Raw genomic sequence first — 17,547 nt, 5'->3', positions numbered from 1 at the left:
GGATGAACTTAGAGCATGGATTAGTACATGGAACTACGATGTTGTGGCCGTTACTGAAACTTGGTTGGAGGAAGGGCAGGATTGGATGATGCAGGTCCCGGGGCTTCAGGTGTTTTAAAAGGAGGAGGATGGGAGGTAGAAAAGGGGGGGGGGGGAGAGTGGCATTGCTGGTCAGGGATAGTATCACGGCTATAGAAAGGCAAGGCGCTGCAGAGGGAGTGTCCACTGAGTTGGTTTGGGTGGAAGACAGAAATAGGAAGCGATCAATCACTGTGCTGGGAGTAGTCTATAGGCCGCCAAATAGCCCTCGGGATACTGTGGAGCAGATAAGTAGGCAGATTTTAGAATGGTGCACAAAATACAGGGTAGTAATTATGGATGATTTCAACTTCCCTCATATTGACTGGCACCTCCTGAGTGCAAGGGAGATAGATGGGGCTGAATTTGTCAGGTGTGTTCAAGAAGGATTCCTAGTAAAAGTAATATTGGATTATGAGGAAATTGTGTTCCTGTAATTTGTTCCAGTAAAAGTCTTAAATTTGTCCAAAAAGGTTGAATTTTAGAGCAAGACCATGTCGAATGTAAAAAAGTACCAGTTTCCTGGTTACATCGGAAACACTGATCTGATAAATTTGGATTTAATTTTTTTACTTTTTGTGGTGTAATATATAATTGATGTAGAAAATTATACTGCACTAATCTTAACCAAACATTTATTGTATTTGTCATACTATCAAGACATAGTCTTGACCAATTTGTTTCTTCAATTTTAATATTCAAATCACTTTCCCATTTTTGTCTTGACTTATGGACTCCTTGTTTAATTGCCTGTCTTTGAATCAAATTATACTTTTACTAGGTGATATTGAAGGGATAAAACCGAAACTCAAACTAAATACATATCAGAAAGAATTTATAAAAATTGCACTGGCAGTAGCCAAAAAAGCTATTGCAGTTACTTGGAAATCGGATACGTATTGAAGTATAGACTCTTGGAAGAAAGAAATCTATGGCTGTATTCCATTAAAAAAAATTACTTATAATTTAAGAGATAAATATGAAACATTTCTGAAAATTTGGAGCCCTTATTTACAAAAGACAGGATTAAATATATAGATGCTCTGAAGATGAAACAATTGGTTATTAGGGGAAAGAAATAAATATACATGTTAAAGTTATTACGAATTCCATGGAGCATGTGGAGATCCAACAACCAGGCATTCTTTCTTCCTTCTTTTTTCTTTCTTTCTCTTTTTTTTTCTATAGGGCAGTTAGGGGGAGGGGTTAAGGGGAGGGGGTAAGGGTTATATACATTTTTTTTCATACTTTACTTTGTAACTATTTAAAAATGCAATAAAAAAAGTTTTCAAAAAAAAGGATTCCTGACACAGTATGTGGACCGGCTGATGAGAGGAGAGGCTATACTGGATCTAGTTCTGGGTAATGCACCTGGTCAGGTGATAGACCTCTTGGTGGGGGAGCATTTTGGTGGGAGTGACCACAACTCCCTTAGCTTCAGCATAGCTTTGGAAAGGGATAAAATCAGATGAAATGGTAAAGTGCTTAACTGGGGAAGGGCTAACTTTGAAGGGATGAGACAGGAACGACCGAGAGTAAATTGGAAACAGATGCTCAAAGGGGAAAGCACCGAATTACTGTGGGAGAAGTTTAGGGACTACTTGAGCTGGGTTCAGGATAGGTTTGTCCCACTGAGGCAAGGGAAAACTGGTAGGAAAAAGGAACCATGGCTGATGAAACATGTGAGGCAATTCTTCAAGAGGAAAAAGGAAGCATATGTTAGATACAAGAAGCAGGAAGTAGGAGGGGCTTATGAGAAATATAGGGTAGCCAGGAAGGAGCTAAATAAAGGACTTAGGAGAGCTCGAAGGGGGCATGAGAAGGCCTTGGCTTGTAGGATTAAGGAGAACCCCAAGGCATTCTATGCGTATGTGAAGAATAGGAGGATGATGAGAACGAAGGTGGGACCACTAAAGGATAAAGAGGGCAACATGTGCTTGGAAGCGGAGGAGGTTGGGGAGGTCCTAAATGAATACTTTGCTTCAGTATTCACAAGTGAAAAGGATCTTGATCAGAATGAGGTCGAAGTAGAGCGAGCCTGTGTGCTGGACAAGTTGAAGATTAAGGAAGAAGAAGTGCTGGATGTTTTTAAATACATTAAGATTGATAAATCCCCAGGGCCAGATATGATACACCCCAGGTTGTTGTGGGAATTGAGAGAAAAGATTGCAGGAGCATTAGCTATGATTTTTGAATCCTCTTTGGCTGCAGGGGAAGTGCCGGAGGACTGGAGAATGGCAAATGTAGTTCCCTTGTTTAAAAAGGTAATAGGGAGAAACCTGGGAACTATAGACTGGTGAGTCTTACGTTGGTGGTATGCAAACTACTGGAAAGGATTCTTAAGGATAGGATCTACGAGCATTTGGAGAAGTACAGTCTACTCATGAATAGTCAACATGGCTTTGTGAAGGGAAGTTCATGCCTCATGAGCCTGATTGAGTTTTTTGAAGAGGTAACAAAAGAAATTGATGAGGGTAGGGCAGTGGATGCGGTCTACATGGACTTTAGCAAAGCATTTGACAAGGTCCCTCATGAGAGACTCATCCAGAAAGTCATGAGGCATGGGATAAGTGGAACCTTGGCTGTTTGGATAAAAAATTGGCTTAAAAGAAGAAAGCAGAGGGTAGTTGTGGAAAGAAAGTATTCTGCCTGGAAGTTGGTGAGGAGTGGAGTGCCACGGGGTTCTGTCCTGGGACCCCTGCTATTTGTGATTTTTATAAATGACCTGGATGTAGAGGTGGAAGGATGGGTGAGTAAGTTTGCGGATGACACGAAGATTGGAGGAATTGTGGATGGAGCTATAGGTTGTCAAAGGTTACAAAAGGATATAGACAGGCTGCAGAGTTGGGCAGAAAAATAGCAGATGGATTTCAATCCGGATAAGTGTGAGGTGATGCATTTTGGAAGGGCAAACCAGAAGACCGAGTACAGGATTAATGGTCAGTTACTTAAGAGTGTGGATGAACAAAGGGATCTTGGGGTTCAAATCCATACATCCCTCAAGGTCAGTGCACAGGTTTTTAGGGTAGTTAAGAAGGCCTATGGGATGCTAGGCTTCATTAACAGGGGGATTGAGTTCAAGAGTAGAGAAGTCATGTTGCAACTCTACAAATCTCTGGTGAGACTGCACTTTAGAGTACTGTGTTCAGTTCTGGTCACCTCATTATAGGAAGGATGTGGAAGCTATGGAGAGGGTGCAGAGGAGATTTACCAGGATGTTGCCTGGATTGGAGAACAAGTCATATGAAGCAAGGTTAGCAGAGCTGGGACTTTTCTCTTTGGAGCGTAGAAGAATGAGAGGGGACTTGATAGAAGTCTACAAGATTATGAGAGGCATAGATAGGGTGGATAGTCAGTACCTGTTTCCCAGGGCACCAATAGCAAACACCAGAGGGCATATGTACAAAATTAAGGGAGGGAAGTTTAGGGGAGACATCAGGGGTTTTTTTACACAGAGGGTTGTGAATGCCTGGAATGACTTGCCAGGGATGGTGGTGGAGGCTAAAACATTAGGGGTATTTAAGAGCCTCTTGGACAGGCACAAGGATGAAAGAAAAATGGAGGGTTATGGGGTAGTGTGGGTTTAGTACTTTTTTTTAAGGATTATATGGGTCGGCACATCATGGAGGGCTGAAGGGCCTGTACTGTGCTGTAGTGCTCTGTGGTATCTGCTTTCACCACCGTTGCCGGCAGCCCATTCCACGCACTCTGTGTTAAAAAAAACTTACCCCCTCTGACTATTCATGCAATCAATGCCTCTCATCATCTTATACACAAATATTGGTTGTAAAATGAATGGTACTGCAAAGTGACCTGTGACCTTATGTTAAGTATGGCTCTCGCATAAATACCCACTATTTGTAGTGATATACTGGAGCTTGGCCCACTAAGCCTTCAGGAATATGGTTCTTTACTGGAGGGTGTTCCTTGATCTGTTGCAGGGAATGTGTTCCCTCCCCCACCCCGATGCACCAGCCACCCCCTCACTGGGTCTCTTTTAAGTTTTCCTAATGACTCTCTGCTTAGGTACCCGGGGACTCACTTTCCAAGGGTTTTTCTGTTCTTCACACTCTGTCCGCTCCCCTTCTCACGTGACACTGGCTGCTAGCAGCCCTCCGCATAGTCCATCCCCTTAGAAGACCTGCCTCCATATCAGCTCCATGATATTTGGGGTGTGGGTTCACACCCGCTGATAACAACTGGAGTTCTTAACTCTACCGCAACTTCCTCTATCACTCCCTAGCCAGGCTATCGTGGTCACTTCACCGCAGCGACTGTACCCTGCTGATGGAGGCCTCCCACGCCTTTGATGCATTCTCTTCCTCTTGTACTTCTCTGATCAGCTCAACAGACAAGGGAGGGGAGCGCCTCTTACGAAACAGTCAGAGACCCCAAGTGATCAGGTCCTGGGACTGGGCATCCTTTGCTATCTGGTCTATTCTTAACTGATCCACCTCAGCCACCTGAATGGCCCCTCTGTGCCGCAAGCACTTTAGCGGCCTCTCTAGCTGAAAGGTGTAGGCAGAAAGCTTTTCCCCCTTCTCCTGACGCATGTTCTGAAACCCCGTCATGAGGTCCATTGGGCTTCCTGTCGTGACAAATGCATTTTCCAGTGCTCCCTTGTAATCGGCAGCATTGGCTGGGGGTACCGGGACTTCACGGCGCTCACAACGTAAGCAACCTGTTATGAGTGATGACAGACCTGATAGTCAATGGAGTGCAGGGTTAGCCATTCCCAATTCCCCTCCTGAGAACTACGAACTATTGTTGCTGTGCTGCTCATGAGAGAGAGAGATAAAGCCCAGGCAAGAACATTTGCTACAGATAAGAGGGGGAGAGAAACTGTTGCTTTACTGTATTGTGACTCTTCCTGGATTATTTACTACAAGGACTTTACTTTGCTCATTAACATTCCTCAGGAGATAGCAGGAGTGGCCTGATTTGATGGACACGGTTATTCAGAGTTGATGGATAGCTGAGACCCCGTGAGTGGGGATAAAAGACAGGTCTGGAGAGACACCCTTCAGACACACCAGTGGACACTGACTGAGTGTTGGGAACCCACAGAAAGGTAGGGGCTTTGGAGACAGAACCAGAAGATCGGTCAGTAAAGCTCACAGTGTTACAGCAGGGCCAGTGGGGACTTGTGTGTGTGTCCACTCATGCCAAAGTGACGAGTCCACCACGGAAGAACGGTCTCACTGAGAACGGAGGGGTCATAACTGAATGGCCACAACGACATGACGGATTAAGAAAGCCACAAAAGGTTTGCCTGCCGCAGCTGTTGCTGTTACATCTTGCTCGCTCTCTCTTTCTCTCTCCAACGATTTCAATGCAACAATCATAACCACCTCAGCATTTATGAACTGAACTCTATACTTTCCTATGACAATTCATTTGCCCCTAGACATCGATAGAGCTTGTTTATTATTGATTATTATTATTCCTACACTTTTAGGTTTATTACTGCTAACTTGTTTTATATGTGTATTTGCATTTTTGATATTGTATTGTGTAGTTTACTAATGAACACCTTTAGTTTGGTACCACCAGACTCCAACGGATTCGTCTTTCTCTGCTGGTCAGAGACCCAGTTATGGGGTACGTAACAAACCCGCTCCTTCAAACTCTCAAGCAATCTCTGCCGCTTTACGTCATCAGAGCAACTGAGAGGTCTGCTCTGCCCAAGTCTCATACTCCTCTTCCCCTTTAGGAGTGGGCTTTGTTCCTGAGAATAGGCTGAGCTTACCATAGCTGGGACTTCAGATCTGGGCATTTTTCCATTTATTCACCAGAGAGGTAGGAGCAGATACTAACTCAGAATTCTCATTCCTCCCTGGGGAACAGGGACTAATTAGATATTCCAAATCCAACTACAGCTTCCCCTTACTCCTCAGAAATGATAGAACCCTGTCTTTGAAGTCTCCGCCCCCAGCTAAGGGAAATTTGATTTGTGATTTGGCTCACTCTGTTGTGCTCTCCTCCTCCTTGAAAGTACGGACAGGCTATGACTCCCTTTCAACTGGGGTGCCGATAGTATCAGGCAGCTCCATTGCCCTTACGTCAGCGCTAGTCTGAAGTAAAACGAGGTCTGTGCCCACCATTTTGTCATACCTTCACCCTGCAATCATAATTTTGCTGACAACTTTAACAGAACTTAACAGTCGAATTAGCAATTCATCTGGAGTATGAATACCTACCCCACTCAACACGCATGCATTAGTCATTGGTAACCCCACGGAGGCACACCACGCTCCACCCCAGCAGCATCCATACCAGCATAGACTTAAACACACAACCTACCTTAGGGCAATCACACAGCATTCAACGAAATCAATCCCAGAATGATACCCTACAATTGTAATCCTTGGGTTTAGCCAGCAGTGTTAGTTAAGGGATGACAGTTTCCGGCCCCACCAAACTTGTGAAAGCTCGTTTGTATGGATGCTGTGATGTGTAACCCAGTTATAAATCAGTACCATGAAATATCAGACAGTACACCATGTGCAATTAGACAATTGAGTTTTATGATTCTTAATTTGACTATAGGGTTAGGAAAGAAAACAAAAAGGAAAAGGGCCTATTTTAAGGAAACAGTCTAATGTGCACATTGGAGCTCACGATTTTCCTGTCTATTCTCCATCGATTTCCCCCTGGTGTTGTCGACTCCCGGCTCCATTCCAAGTTCATCCGCCCTGTAGTCTGTAACTTCTCCGTTCCGGCATCTTCTCTTCATCTCCCGACGAACAAAAACATTTCTTGCTGTCGGACACACAAGAAAGAAAACCCTCTCCTCATTGGACAGTGCACATTCCAAAGCCTCTGTTATCTCTAGTCGTGACCCAAACACTGCTGCTGCAAAGAAACCATTACAACTAGCAGTGAAACCTTTCCCAGGGCATTACACTTGCAAACAATATAACCAAGGAACAGCGTCTGACTCATATTGAGTCCTTAGGTCGGTTCCTTGGAGCAGCCGGAGTAAGCCTAAGCCTCAGTCTCAGTAGCACAGCAACAGAAGCAGTTCACCGCCGAGAGCTGAATGAACAACATGGGAGAGCGAGTGGAATCAGCCTGACCCTCGCCTCCGGTCCCAACCCTCAGACTTTCCAGTCTACTCTGACCAGTGTTTAAATTGCCCAAGCACAGGGAGTGCCTTGCTGTAGGGCCTGGACCCCGGCACAGTGAAACGTCTGGGTCGCCCGGCTTGAAGTCATTTTCAATTTTACCAAATTAGCTTGGTACTTGGAGCGATCCTCCCTCTCACATGGGTTAGGCGGATGGGCATTGAAACTCTTCCACAACGATTCCTCTCCAACTGCATCTCTGACTGCAACCCTGTCTGAAGCACGTTGTGCTTCAGCTTTGTGGTGCACTAGCGTGGCTCATCCTTCGAATCAGCTTATCAATGCAGAATATTGTTGATGTCGGACTTGATAATGATAAAGTCACTAAATGACAGGGGAAGTAGTTCAAATATGCTTGCAAGAGGTGGCCATTGTCTGGAGTTGTGCAATATGAACATTACCCATCTTAATATTTATCACAGGTAAAGCCTCCTTATCATATAGCGCATCTGCACAAAGTGTTGCAGGAAAGCAGTGTCCACCATCAGGGACCCCCACAACCCTGGTTGTGCTTGATTCTTGCTGCTGCCACCAGGAAGAAGGTACAGGAGCCTCGGGCATCACACAACCAGGTTCAGAAACAGTTATTACCCTCAACCATCAGGTTCTTGAAGAAAAGGGGATAACTTCAGTCAACTTCACTTGTCCCATTATTGAAATATTCTCACAACCTATGGTTGTCATGGTTATCCCTTGAGGTCGAAGGTGATGGTCTTCGTTCCGTTGATCCCACAGAGTGAAGACGCCTGTGCGTGTATTTGTTTAACATGTACTTGATGTTGCACTCCAAGAAGCACACGATACTTCACAAATCAAGCAACTGATTATATTGGCATGGAAACCATGACGATTGGAGCTGGTGGATTTGTTGCAGCCTTCATCCGCCTTCACAGCCATTGAGTTCAAAGTAACTTTGTCCGCTTGTTCCACCATTGAGGTCTTGGTTGGATTGTTCTTTGTCAGGGACCTCACCCTCGACCTTACTGCCATGGGTGACCCTATCAGGAGCAATGCTCCAGGTGGCATCGCTATCAGGATCTCAGGACCACACAAGCTGCTCCACCACAACAAGGTAACAATCCACAGAGAAGACAACTTATGGACTCTTCATCTCATGTTCTTGATATTTATTGCTTTTTTAAAATTATGATTACTTAATTATTTTTGTATTTGCAGTTTGTTGTCTTTTGCACACCAGTTGAACGTTAGTGCAGTCTTCCATTGATTCTATAATGGTTATTTTTCTGTTGTGGACTTAATTGAGTATGCCCACAAGAAAATGAATCTCAGGATTGTATATGATTACATATATGAACTGTGCTAATAAATTTACTTAAAAGTTTTGAACTTTGAATCTGGTCTTTGTGGCGTCAGGGCAAAGATTGGTTCAGTATGTAATGATTAGTAAAGAAACAAAATGTTTCCTCACAATTGACAGTGTGATGGAGGAAAGATCACTTGGTTTATAATCCTGCACAATTGCCAGATTTTTGAGCTTTATGTTTCAGTCTCTTTTTCTCATTAAAAAATCACGCATATCATCCATTCTGTGGCAATGCCACATGTTTCTGAAAATATTAGTAGTTTTGAAAGTATTAAGTAAGCTATTACATCTACAGATAAACTGTAAACCCAAACAAGCAATTACAGTGGTAATGATGATGATAATTTCAAGCATTAGGCAAAAATTATAGTGGCTAGAACCAAAGTATTTTTCTATTTAAAAGGTGGAATTAATCTCTCAGCTTCTTTGTCAACTCCTCTCACTAAATATACAGCAAGATAATTAGGCTTTGTGTCTTTGATGTGCCAGAAGGTTTGAAGCAATTGAATAAGCTAGGAAACTGTCCTGGGGAACTCGAGGCATTGTCCTAGAGTTAAATTGCTGTCTCAATGTGGTATTTTAATAATTTTGCAACTGTTCCTTTCACATTTACGGGTACTGCTCTGATTTAAAATGAACAGTGGTTATGCATGACTTCCATATGTCTGTTTCGAGCAGAGCTTGGGTTGAGTTGCTCTCTGATTTTGGCAATTTACTTGCAAACTTTTTGTCACCATGCGAGAAGACATCATCAGTGTGCTGTTGATTGTGGTGTGTCCTCCGAATGTTTGGCCTTCATATACTTTTCAATTAGCTGATTGGGCGTCATTTTGGAAATTCAGTTGTGATGTGTGGAGGAAATCTTGTCACTGATTGGCTGCGTGGCAAACAGGGTTTGCCAGCCTCGGGTCCATGGACCCCTTGCTTAATGGTTCATGGCATAAAAAAATGGTTGGGAACCCCTGGTTCAGAGGCTTTCAATATTTGGTAACTAAAATGTGAAGAAAGCTACAGTTGAGGGGTAATATTGAAGAGGGTGAGGTGTGGCCATCAGAATATTTTGCATTGACATTCAAGGCTGTAGAATGGACAGGTAAAGTGATAGGGGTAATGTCTGTGGTGGGGTGGTGGGATAAATCACTGGTTGTGGAGAAAGCTGAAATCCAATTAAAGGGTGGATTGTATAGGCCTGAAGATAGGAAAAGGTGTTCTAGAAGTTGGAATGCTACTTAAATTTGGGCTGCTGCTTTTTTTATCCATTATCTCTGATTTGCTGCTTTTTGCAACCCTTATCTGTTTGTCCTTTAGGAGTACATTTTGTAGTTAGCTGTGAGTAGGGACAAATGTGGAAAATTAACTCTCTCTTGAGTTAGAGGGCTTAGTGATAAATTTTGCCTTCCCAGAGAGGAAAATGATAGTTTGCTACCACAAATTTTGCCTGGTACTTGTGACATTAGCAAGCATCTGTCATCAGTCAGACCATTTCATGAGCCGGTGTGGCGACCCACTTTCTACACAGGCGAACCAGCTCACAAAATTGCGCTGGGCCTTCTTCTTCACCAGCAAGGGGAGAAAACCCGCTCGCGGGAAGAGACTTTTGTAATGCACCTCTGACGTCATTTCCGCCTGGAGAGGGCAGGAACGGAACTGCGTAAAAGCCAGTGCCGCGAAGTTTGAATAAACTAGTCTCGATTGCAGCTTGCAGACTGCGTGTCGTTATTTCTAGCTCTGTGTGTAGCACATCGCTATACCGGTCTTATTTACAGTGCTAGCTGCAGGTGCAAAAATAATTATTTTTGAAGCCATTTAACATGGTGAAAGAACGGATAAGTCAAAGCCACAATACTTTTCGTAAAACCATTGAAGTATCATTTGGTAAGCATAGAATTTGGCTTATTGTGGTGATTTAGTCACCTTGAAAATCTTTCTTTTACATTTATTCAGGAAATGTGGGTATTGGAGTTATGTAGTCATGCATTCCAGAGGTTAAGAGTGACGCTTGGTCTCTAAACATAATGTGTTAACTACAACAACACGCAAAATACTGGAGGGAGTCAGATTATGGTAAATGATCAAACAATGAAGAGGCTGAGTTGAGAGCTGAAGTGTAAGTGTACGTGTACGAGGTGGAGTTAGAGAGAGGTCAAGGCGTGTTCGAGAAGTTCGAACAGGGTCGAGGCATATTTGAGATGGAGAAAGGTTGTGCAAAGTGGAGGAGATTCGGGGTCTATCCATCTAAACAGAAAGCGATGTTTGGTCGATATAAGTGGCAGGTTGATTTGGAAAAGTTGTGTATGGACCTGAATGCAGTGGTGGGGTCTAGGCCCTGAGCATATTGAAGTGACAGGGCCCTGATCTTAGAGCAGGGAATGATCTAATGTTTGGATGATTTACTGGTGCAAGAAAAAGTTTGTGAACCCTGGGTTTTTACATTAATTACTCATAAAATGTGGTTTGATCTCCATTTGTCGGAATAATAGACAAACACAATCTGCCTAAACTAATAACACACAAACAATTGTACTTCTCTTGTCAATACTGAGTACACCACTTAAACAATCACAGTCTAGGTTCAAAGTAGTATGTGAACTCTGGGGTAATGCCTTCTACAAAAACTATTTGGAGTCAGGTGTTCCAATCAACAGGATGAGATTGGAGGTGTGGGTTGTAAAGGTGCCCTGCCCTATCAAAAAGACACACATTAGACCATGAGGAACTATTCTGTACTTCGTTCCAAATCTCAAAGTTACTGACAGAACCTGCTCTTCTCAAGAAAGATCTTTGAATGTGCATCATGTGTCAATCTAAACAACTTTCAGAGGAATTTAGAAGAATTGTAGAGATGCAAAAAGCTTGAAAAGGCTTCAAAAGCATTTCTGAAGTCCTGAATATTCATCAGTCCTCTGTAAGAGAAATTAACTATGAATGGAGGAAATTCAGTACTGTTTCTACTCTCCCTAGGAATGTGCATCCTGCAAAGAGTGCACCAATAGCACAACATGCAAAAAGGATGTGAAAAAACAAAAAGGAAGTGAAAAAGAACACAAGAGCAACAGCAAAAACCTACAGGAATCTCTAGATCTTGTTGAAGTCTCTGTTCATGAGTCCACTATAGGAGAAACATTGAACAAGAATGGTGTTCATGGAAGGATACCATGGAGGAAACCACTGCTCTCAAAATAAAACATTGCTGCACGTCTCAAGTTTGCAAAATACCATCTGGATGTTCCACAATGCTTCTGGGACAATGGTCTGTGGACAGATGAGACAAAAGGTGAACTTCTTGTCAGAAATGCACACCAATTTATTTGGAGAGAAAAGGACACTGTACACCAACACCAAAACCTCACCCCAGCTGTGAAGCATGGTGGAGCATCATGGTTTGGTGCTGCTTTGGTGCCTCAGGACCTGGAAAGCTTACAGCCATTGAGGGGACAATGAATTCAAAATTGTATCAATTAATTTTACAGGACAATGTCAGTATAGCAGTCCATCACCTGAAGCTTAATAGAAGTTGAATGATGCAACAAGACAATGATCAAAAAGTAAATCAACAGTACAGGGGTTCTCATCCTTTATCCAGCCTGGACTTTGAATGATTAAGCAATGTGTTCAATAAAGACATGAAAAGTACAATTGTGTTTGTGCGTTAGATTGTTTTTGTCTAATACTAGATGAAGATCAGACCACATTTTATGAGTAGTTAATGTAGAAAATCGTGTAATTCAAAGGATTCACAAACTTTTTCTTGCAACTCTAAACGCCGGGTCAGTTGTCAGGAGCAGAGGCGAGGCTCAGGCTGGTTCTGCCTGCTGCTTCGTGATGTTGACTCAACTGTTCACTGCACTGAGGCTGTGGCCTCCCTGTCGGCGGGCTCCGCAACATTTACTCCATGATGTGCTGAACTGAGGGTGACAGTGAGGCTGTGAGCCTGCTCCAGGCTCCATGTCTGAGGATTAATTTGCGTACTAAATGCAATTTTCTTATTTTTATTGTTGGCATGATTTTTTTCTTTCTTTCTGGAGAGAAACCGGAGCTGAACTGAAGAGATGGAGGAAGGGGCAGTTGGCTCACAAATAGAGAAAGCTTGGAGACAGTATGAGAGGGAGGATAGGCGGGTGATAGAGAAGGGATACGCTCAGACCGATGGTTTGAGATGTGTCTATTTTAATGCGAGAAGCATCATGAACAAAGTGTATGAGCTGAGAGCGTGGCTCAGTACTTGGAGCTGTGGTGTTGTGGCCATTACAGAGACTTGGATGGCTCAGGGGCAGGAATGGTTATTTAGAGTGCCAGGTGTTAGATGCTTTAGAAAGGTCAGGGAGGGAGGCAAAAGAAGTGGGAGTATGGCACTACTGATCAGATATATTGTCACAGTTGCAGAAAACAAGCAAATCATGGAGGGATTGTCTACTGAATCTCTGTGGGTGGAAGTTAGGAACAGGAAGGGGTCAATAACTCTACTGGGTATTTTTTATAGACCGCCCAATAGTAATAGGGACATCAAGAAGCAGGGGTATATTTTGTTATGTGTGTTCAGGAAGGTTTCCTGACACAATATGTAGATAAGCCTACACGAGGAGAGGCTGTACTTGATTTGGTATTGGGAAATGAACCTGGTCAGGTGTCAGGTCTCTCAGTGGGAGAGATTTTTGGAGATAGCGATCACAATTCTATCTCCTTTAGCATCGGAGAAGGGTAGGAACAGACGTTATGGAAGTGTTTAATTGGAGTAAGGGGAAATCTGAAGCTATCAGACAGGAACTTGGGCGCATAAATTGGGAACAGATGTTCCCAGGGAAATGTATGGAAGAAATGTGGCAAATGTTCAGGGGATATTTATGTGACATTCTGCATAGGTATGTTCTAATGAGACAGGGTAAGGATGGTAGGGTACAGGAACCGTGGTGTACAAAGACTGTTGAAAGTCTAGTGAAGAAGAAAAGAAAAGCTGATGAAGGGTTCAAAAAACTAGGTATTGATAGAGATCTAGAAGATTATAAGGCTAGCAGGAAGGAGCTTAAGACTGAAATTAGGAGAACCAGAAGGGGCCATGAGAAGGCTTTGACAAGCAGGATTAAAGAAAACTCCAAGGCATTCTACAACTATGTGTAGAGCAAGAGGATAAGTCCTGAGAGATTAGGACCAATCAAGTGTGAAAGTAGAAAAGTGTGTATGGAACCAGAGGAGATAGCAGAGGTACTTAATGAATACTTTGCTTCAGTATTCACTACAGAAAAGGATCTTGACGATTGTAGGGATGACTTACAGCAGATTGAAAAGCTTGAGCATATAGACATTAAGAAAGAGGACATGCTGGAGCTTTTGGAAAGCATCAATTGGATAAGTCACCGGGACCGGATGAAATGTACCCCAGGCTACTGTGGGAGGCGAGGGAGGTGATTGCTGAGCCTCTGGCAATGATCTTTGCATCATCAATGGGGATGGGAGAGGTTCCAGAGGATTGGCGGGTTGCAGATGTTCATCCCTTATTCAAGAAAGGGAGTAGTGATAGCCCAGGAAATTACAGACCAGTAAGTCTTACTTCAGTTGTTGGTAAGTTGATGGAAGAAGATCCTGAGAAGCAGGATTTATGAACATTTGGAGAGGCATAATATGATTAGGAATAGTCAGCATGGCTTTGTCAAAGGTAGTATGAACCTGACTGAGTTTTTTGAGGATGTGACTCACCACGTTGATGAAGGTAGAGCAATAGATGTAGTGTTATATGGATTTCATCATGGAATTTGATAGGTACCTCATGCAAGGCTTATTGAGAAAGTAAGGAGGCATGGGATCCAAGGGGACATTGCTTTGTGGATCCAGGATTGGCTTGCTCACAGAAGGCAAAGAGTGGTTGTAGACGGGTCATATTCTTCATGAAGGTCGGTGACCAGTGGTGTGCCTCAGGGATCTGTTCTGCGACCCTTTCTCTGTGATTTTTATAAATGACCTGGATGAGGAAGTAGAAGGATGGGTTAATAAGTTTGCTGATGACACAAAGGTTGGAGGTGTTGTGGATAGTGTGGAGGGCTGTCAGAGGTTACAGTGGGACATGAGCAGAGTGTGTGTAAACTTTCATGATGTTACTGGCCCTTTTCCAGCACCTTTGTGTCTATATGTCTGACGAGCGGGTAGGCTGGTGCCAGTGATGTGTTGGGCAGTTTGACTTCCTGTTGTATTATCTTTCTGTCTGCCGCAATGCATTTTCCATACATACCAAGCACTGATGCAGCTTCGAGGATGCTCTCTGCTGTGCGTCTGTAGAATGACGTGAGAATGGATGTTCAATGGTTGCATTTTCCAGCCGCCAATGTGCTGGATGTGTTCTGAGACCATGAGAGGTTGTATGTAAAGGGGGAGGAATATCCAGAAGTTAGAGAAATTGATCTTCATGCCATCAGGTTGGAGGCTACTGAGACAGAATACATGTTGCTCCTCCAATCTAAATTTGGCCTTCTGGCACCACCAAAGGGGGTGGTCTCAATAGGAATGTAAAGTCAAATTAAAATAAGTAACCCACTGAGATCCTGCCTTATGTGGCAGATAGAATGAAAGTGCTCGACAAAGTGGCCCTCCAATCTGTGTTATTTTTCACCAATGTAGAGGAGACCACGCTGCCTACAGTAGATGACCCCAGTGGACGCAGGTGAAGGGAAGAAGTGTAAAGGCAGGTCTAGCTCTTGTCACACTTGTGTCTGAGGTAGATCAGTGGGAATATGCTAACCAGATAGAATTTGGCAAGTACTTGAGTATGGACACTAATGCTGATTTTAAATTCTGAAGCAGCTGTGATAGAATTTGTACACTTGTTTTAGCTGATTAGTCAAAGATTATAATATTGTAGAATGTAACCACAATGCCACTGTTACTCAGTAATGTATTTATAAATAGGATACTCCGTGATTTGGAACAATGTACAGGATTATTTCCTCATGGTCCAATGTATGTGTGTTGTATTCAAATTTGTGTTGCATTTCAAATGTTAAAGAAAGGTTATCGAAATAGTGGATATTTGTTAAGGAATACACTGCCTGTAGTCAGAGTGATCGTATTAATCTTTGGTTCATCTCTAATATCAATAGAACAACTATTGTTGTGAACTCTAGCATGAAAATTGATTGAATTGAATTGACTTTATTTCTTACATCCTTCGCATACTTGAGGAGTAAAAATCTTTATGTCTCTGTCTGAATGTGCAATGTGCAAATTAGAGTAATTTGTAATAAATTGTATGAATAGTAAGATGTACAACAGAACAGTCAATATGACATAGAAATATAATTGTGTCAGCATGAATTAATCAGTCTGATGGCCTGATGGAAGAAGCTGTCCCGGAGCCTGTTGGTCCAGGCTTTAATGCTGCGGTACAATTTCCTGGATGGGAGCAGCTGGAACAGTTTGTGGTTGGGATGACTTGAGTCCCCAATGATCCTTTGGGCCCTTTTTACACAAATGTCACTGTAAACGTCCTGATTAGTGGGAAGTTCACATCCACAAATGTGTTGGGCTGTCCGCACCACTCTCTGCAGAGCCCTGCGAGTGAGGGAAGTACAGTTCCCATACCAGCCAGAGATACAGACAGTCAGTGTGCTCTCAGTTTTACACATGAAGAAATTCAATAGGATTTGGGGATTCATGCCAAACTTCAACTGTCTGAGGTGAAAGAGGCACTGTTGTGCTTTTTTCACCACACAGCTGGTATGTACAGACCAAGTGAGGTCCTTGGTGATATGTATACTGAGGACTTGAAGCTGTTCACCCTCTTAACCCCAGATCCATTGATGTCACTAGGGGTGAGCTTGTCTCTGATCCTCCAAATTTACTTAACAGATTGTAGCTGTGGGTGGCGACACAGTCATGGGTATACAGAGAGTAAAGGCGGTGGGGGGGGGGGCTTAGGATACAGCCCTGTTGGATGTTTTCACCTCTCATGACAGGCCAGTAGGGTTTTGACTTTGAGAGGCCAAACTCAGAATCTAAATTCAATTATTTTATATAAACTGTAGTTGATAAAGTCAAGTATTCAAAATTTAAAATCATTTTTGTATTGAAATTTTGAAACAAATTAGAGTGATATTACTAAAGCCAGGGACCTTCCATTTGGAAGAAAATTGGGTCCTGATGATGATTTGAACAGTGTTGCAAAAAAACCCATGAAGTACTGTAGCAATCATACAAGTGTAGCTTTCATGTTTCTGAGCTATTTATAGTGTGTTTCCCATTGACTTTGTATTGGGCAAAATGTTTATAAAGGTGATGCATCATCTAGCTCTGAAATGATGAAGTCAAGACTAGAGAAAACTAAATAGATTGAAGTCATCAAATCTCTTGATCAAAATTTTAGATTTCCACTTTGTCACCCTTTAATGTGATTTATTCTTATGGCAGTTTCAAAGGATTGCTTTTGGACTTGGAAGATGGAAATTTACTGAAGCTAGGTGAAGATGGGACTGTTCTGAGGTAATTATTACTTGATTGTCTTATTTATAATGAGCAAGGAATTTCATGAAATTAGTTGTACTGTGATTTTATATTTTCACTGTTGTGTTACTACCACGTAACTTCTAGCTTCATTAAAATGTAATTGGGTTAAAGACTAAAGTGGTGCCTGCAACACTATGCTAAATTGTACTAACTCCTATTTTTTTCTCCAAATGTGATAGTACTTTTTTTTCTCCTGAACTGCTGCAGTTTTCTGTTGAAGGCAGGAAAGGTTAAGAAATTCCAAAATCTTGATCTGTGATGCCGGAGGAATAGCAGTACATATCCAACTCATGATGTGATAACTTTATTGGAATTAATTGTATTATCAGAATATTGCACTTCACTAGGTAAGGAGAAACAGAATTTCCTGGGGTGATGAATGACCTGACTTTAGCTAGAGAGTAGTGACTTTGGAATTCATTGCCTCAGAGGGCTGTTAAGGTTAAGTCATTAGCTGCATTTAAATCAGAGATTGCTGGATTCTTGATTGGTATGGGGATTAAGGGTAATGGGGAGAAGATGGGAGAAATG

At 42.6% G+C, this 17,547-nt stretch overlaps 1 protein-coding gene across 1 annotated transcript in view; it reads left to right on the top strand.

Moving 5' to 3' along the window:
• nt5dc1 (5'-nucleotidase domain containing 1) overlaps positions 1-17,547 on the top strand; it is a 619,201-nt gene that overhangs the window by 34,614 nt on the left and 567,040 nt on the right. Inside the window, exon 3 of the mRNA XM_059981450.1 lies at positions 16,921-16,992. Within this exon, the coding sequence (XP_059837433.1) occupies positions 16,921-16,992 (72 nt within the window). The remainder of the gene's footprint in view (positions 1-16,920; positions 16,993-17,547) is intronic.

Source organism: Hypanus sabinus, chromosome 10 (genome assembly GCF_030144855.1).
Source record: "Hypanus sabinus isolate sHypSab1 chromosome 10, sHypSab1.hap1, whole genome shotgun sequence".
Classification (NCBI taxonomy): domain Eukaryota; kingdom Metazoa; phylum Chordata; class Chondrichthyes; order Myliobatiformes; family Dasyatidae; genus Hypanus; species Hypanus sabinus.
The sequence above is the reverse complement of the archived record's forward strand: the minus strand, read 5'-3'. Positions and strand labels throughout refer to the sequence as shown.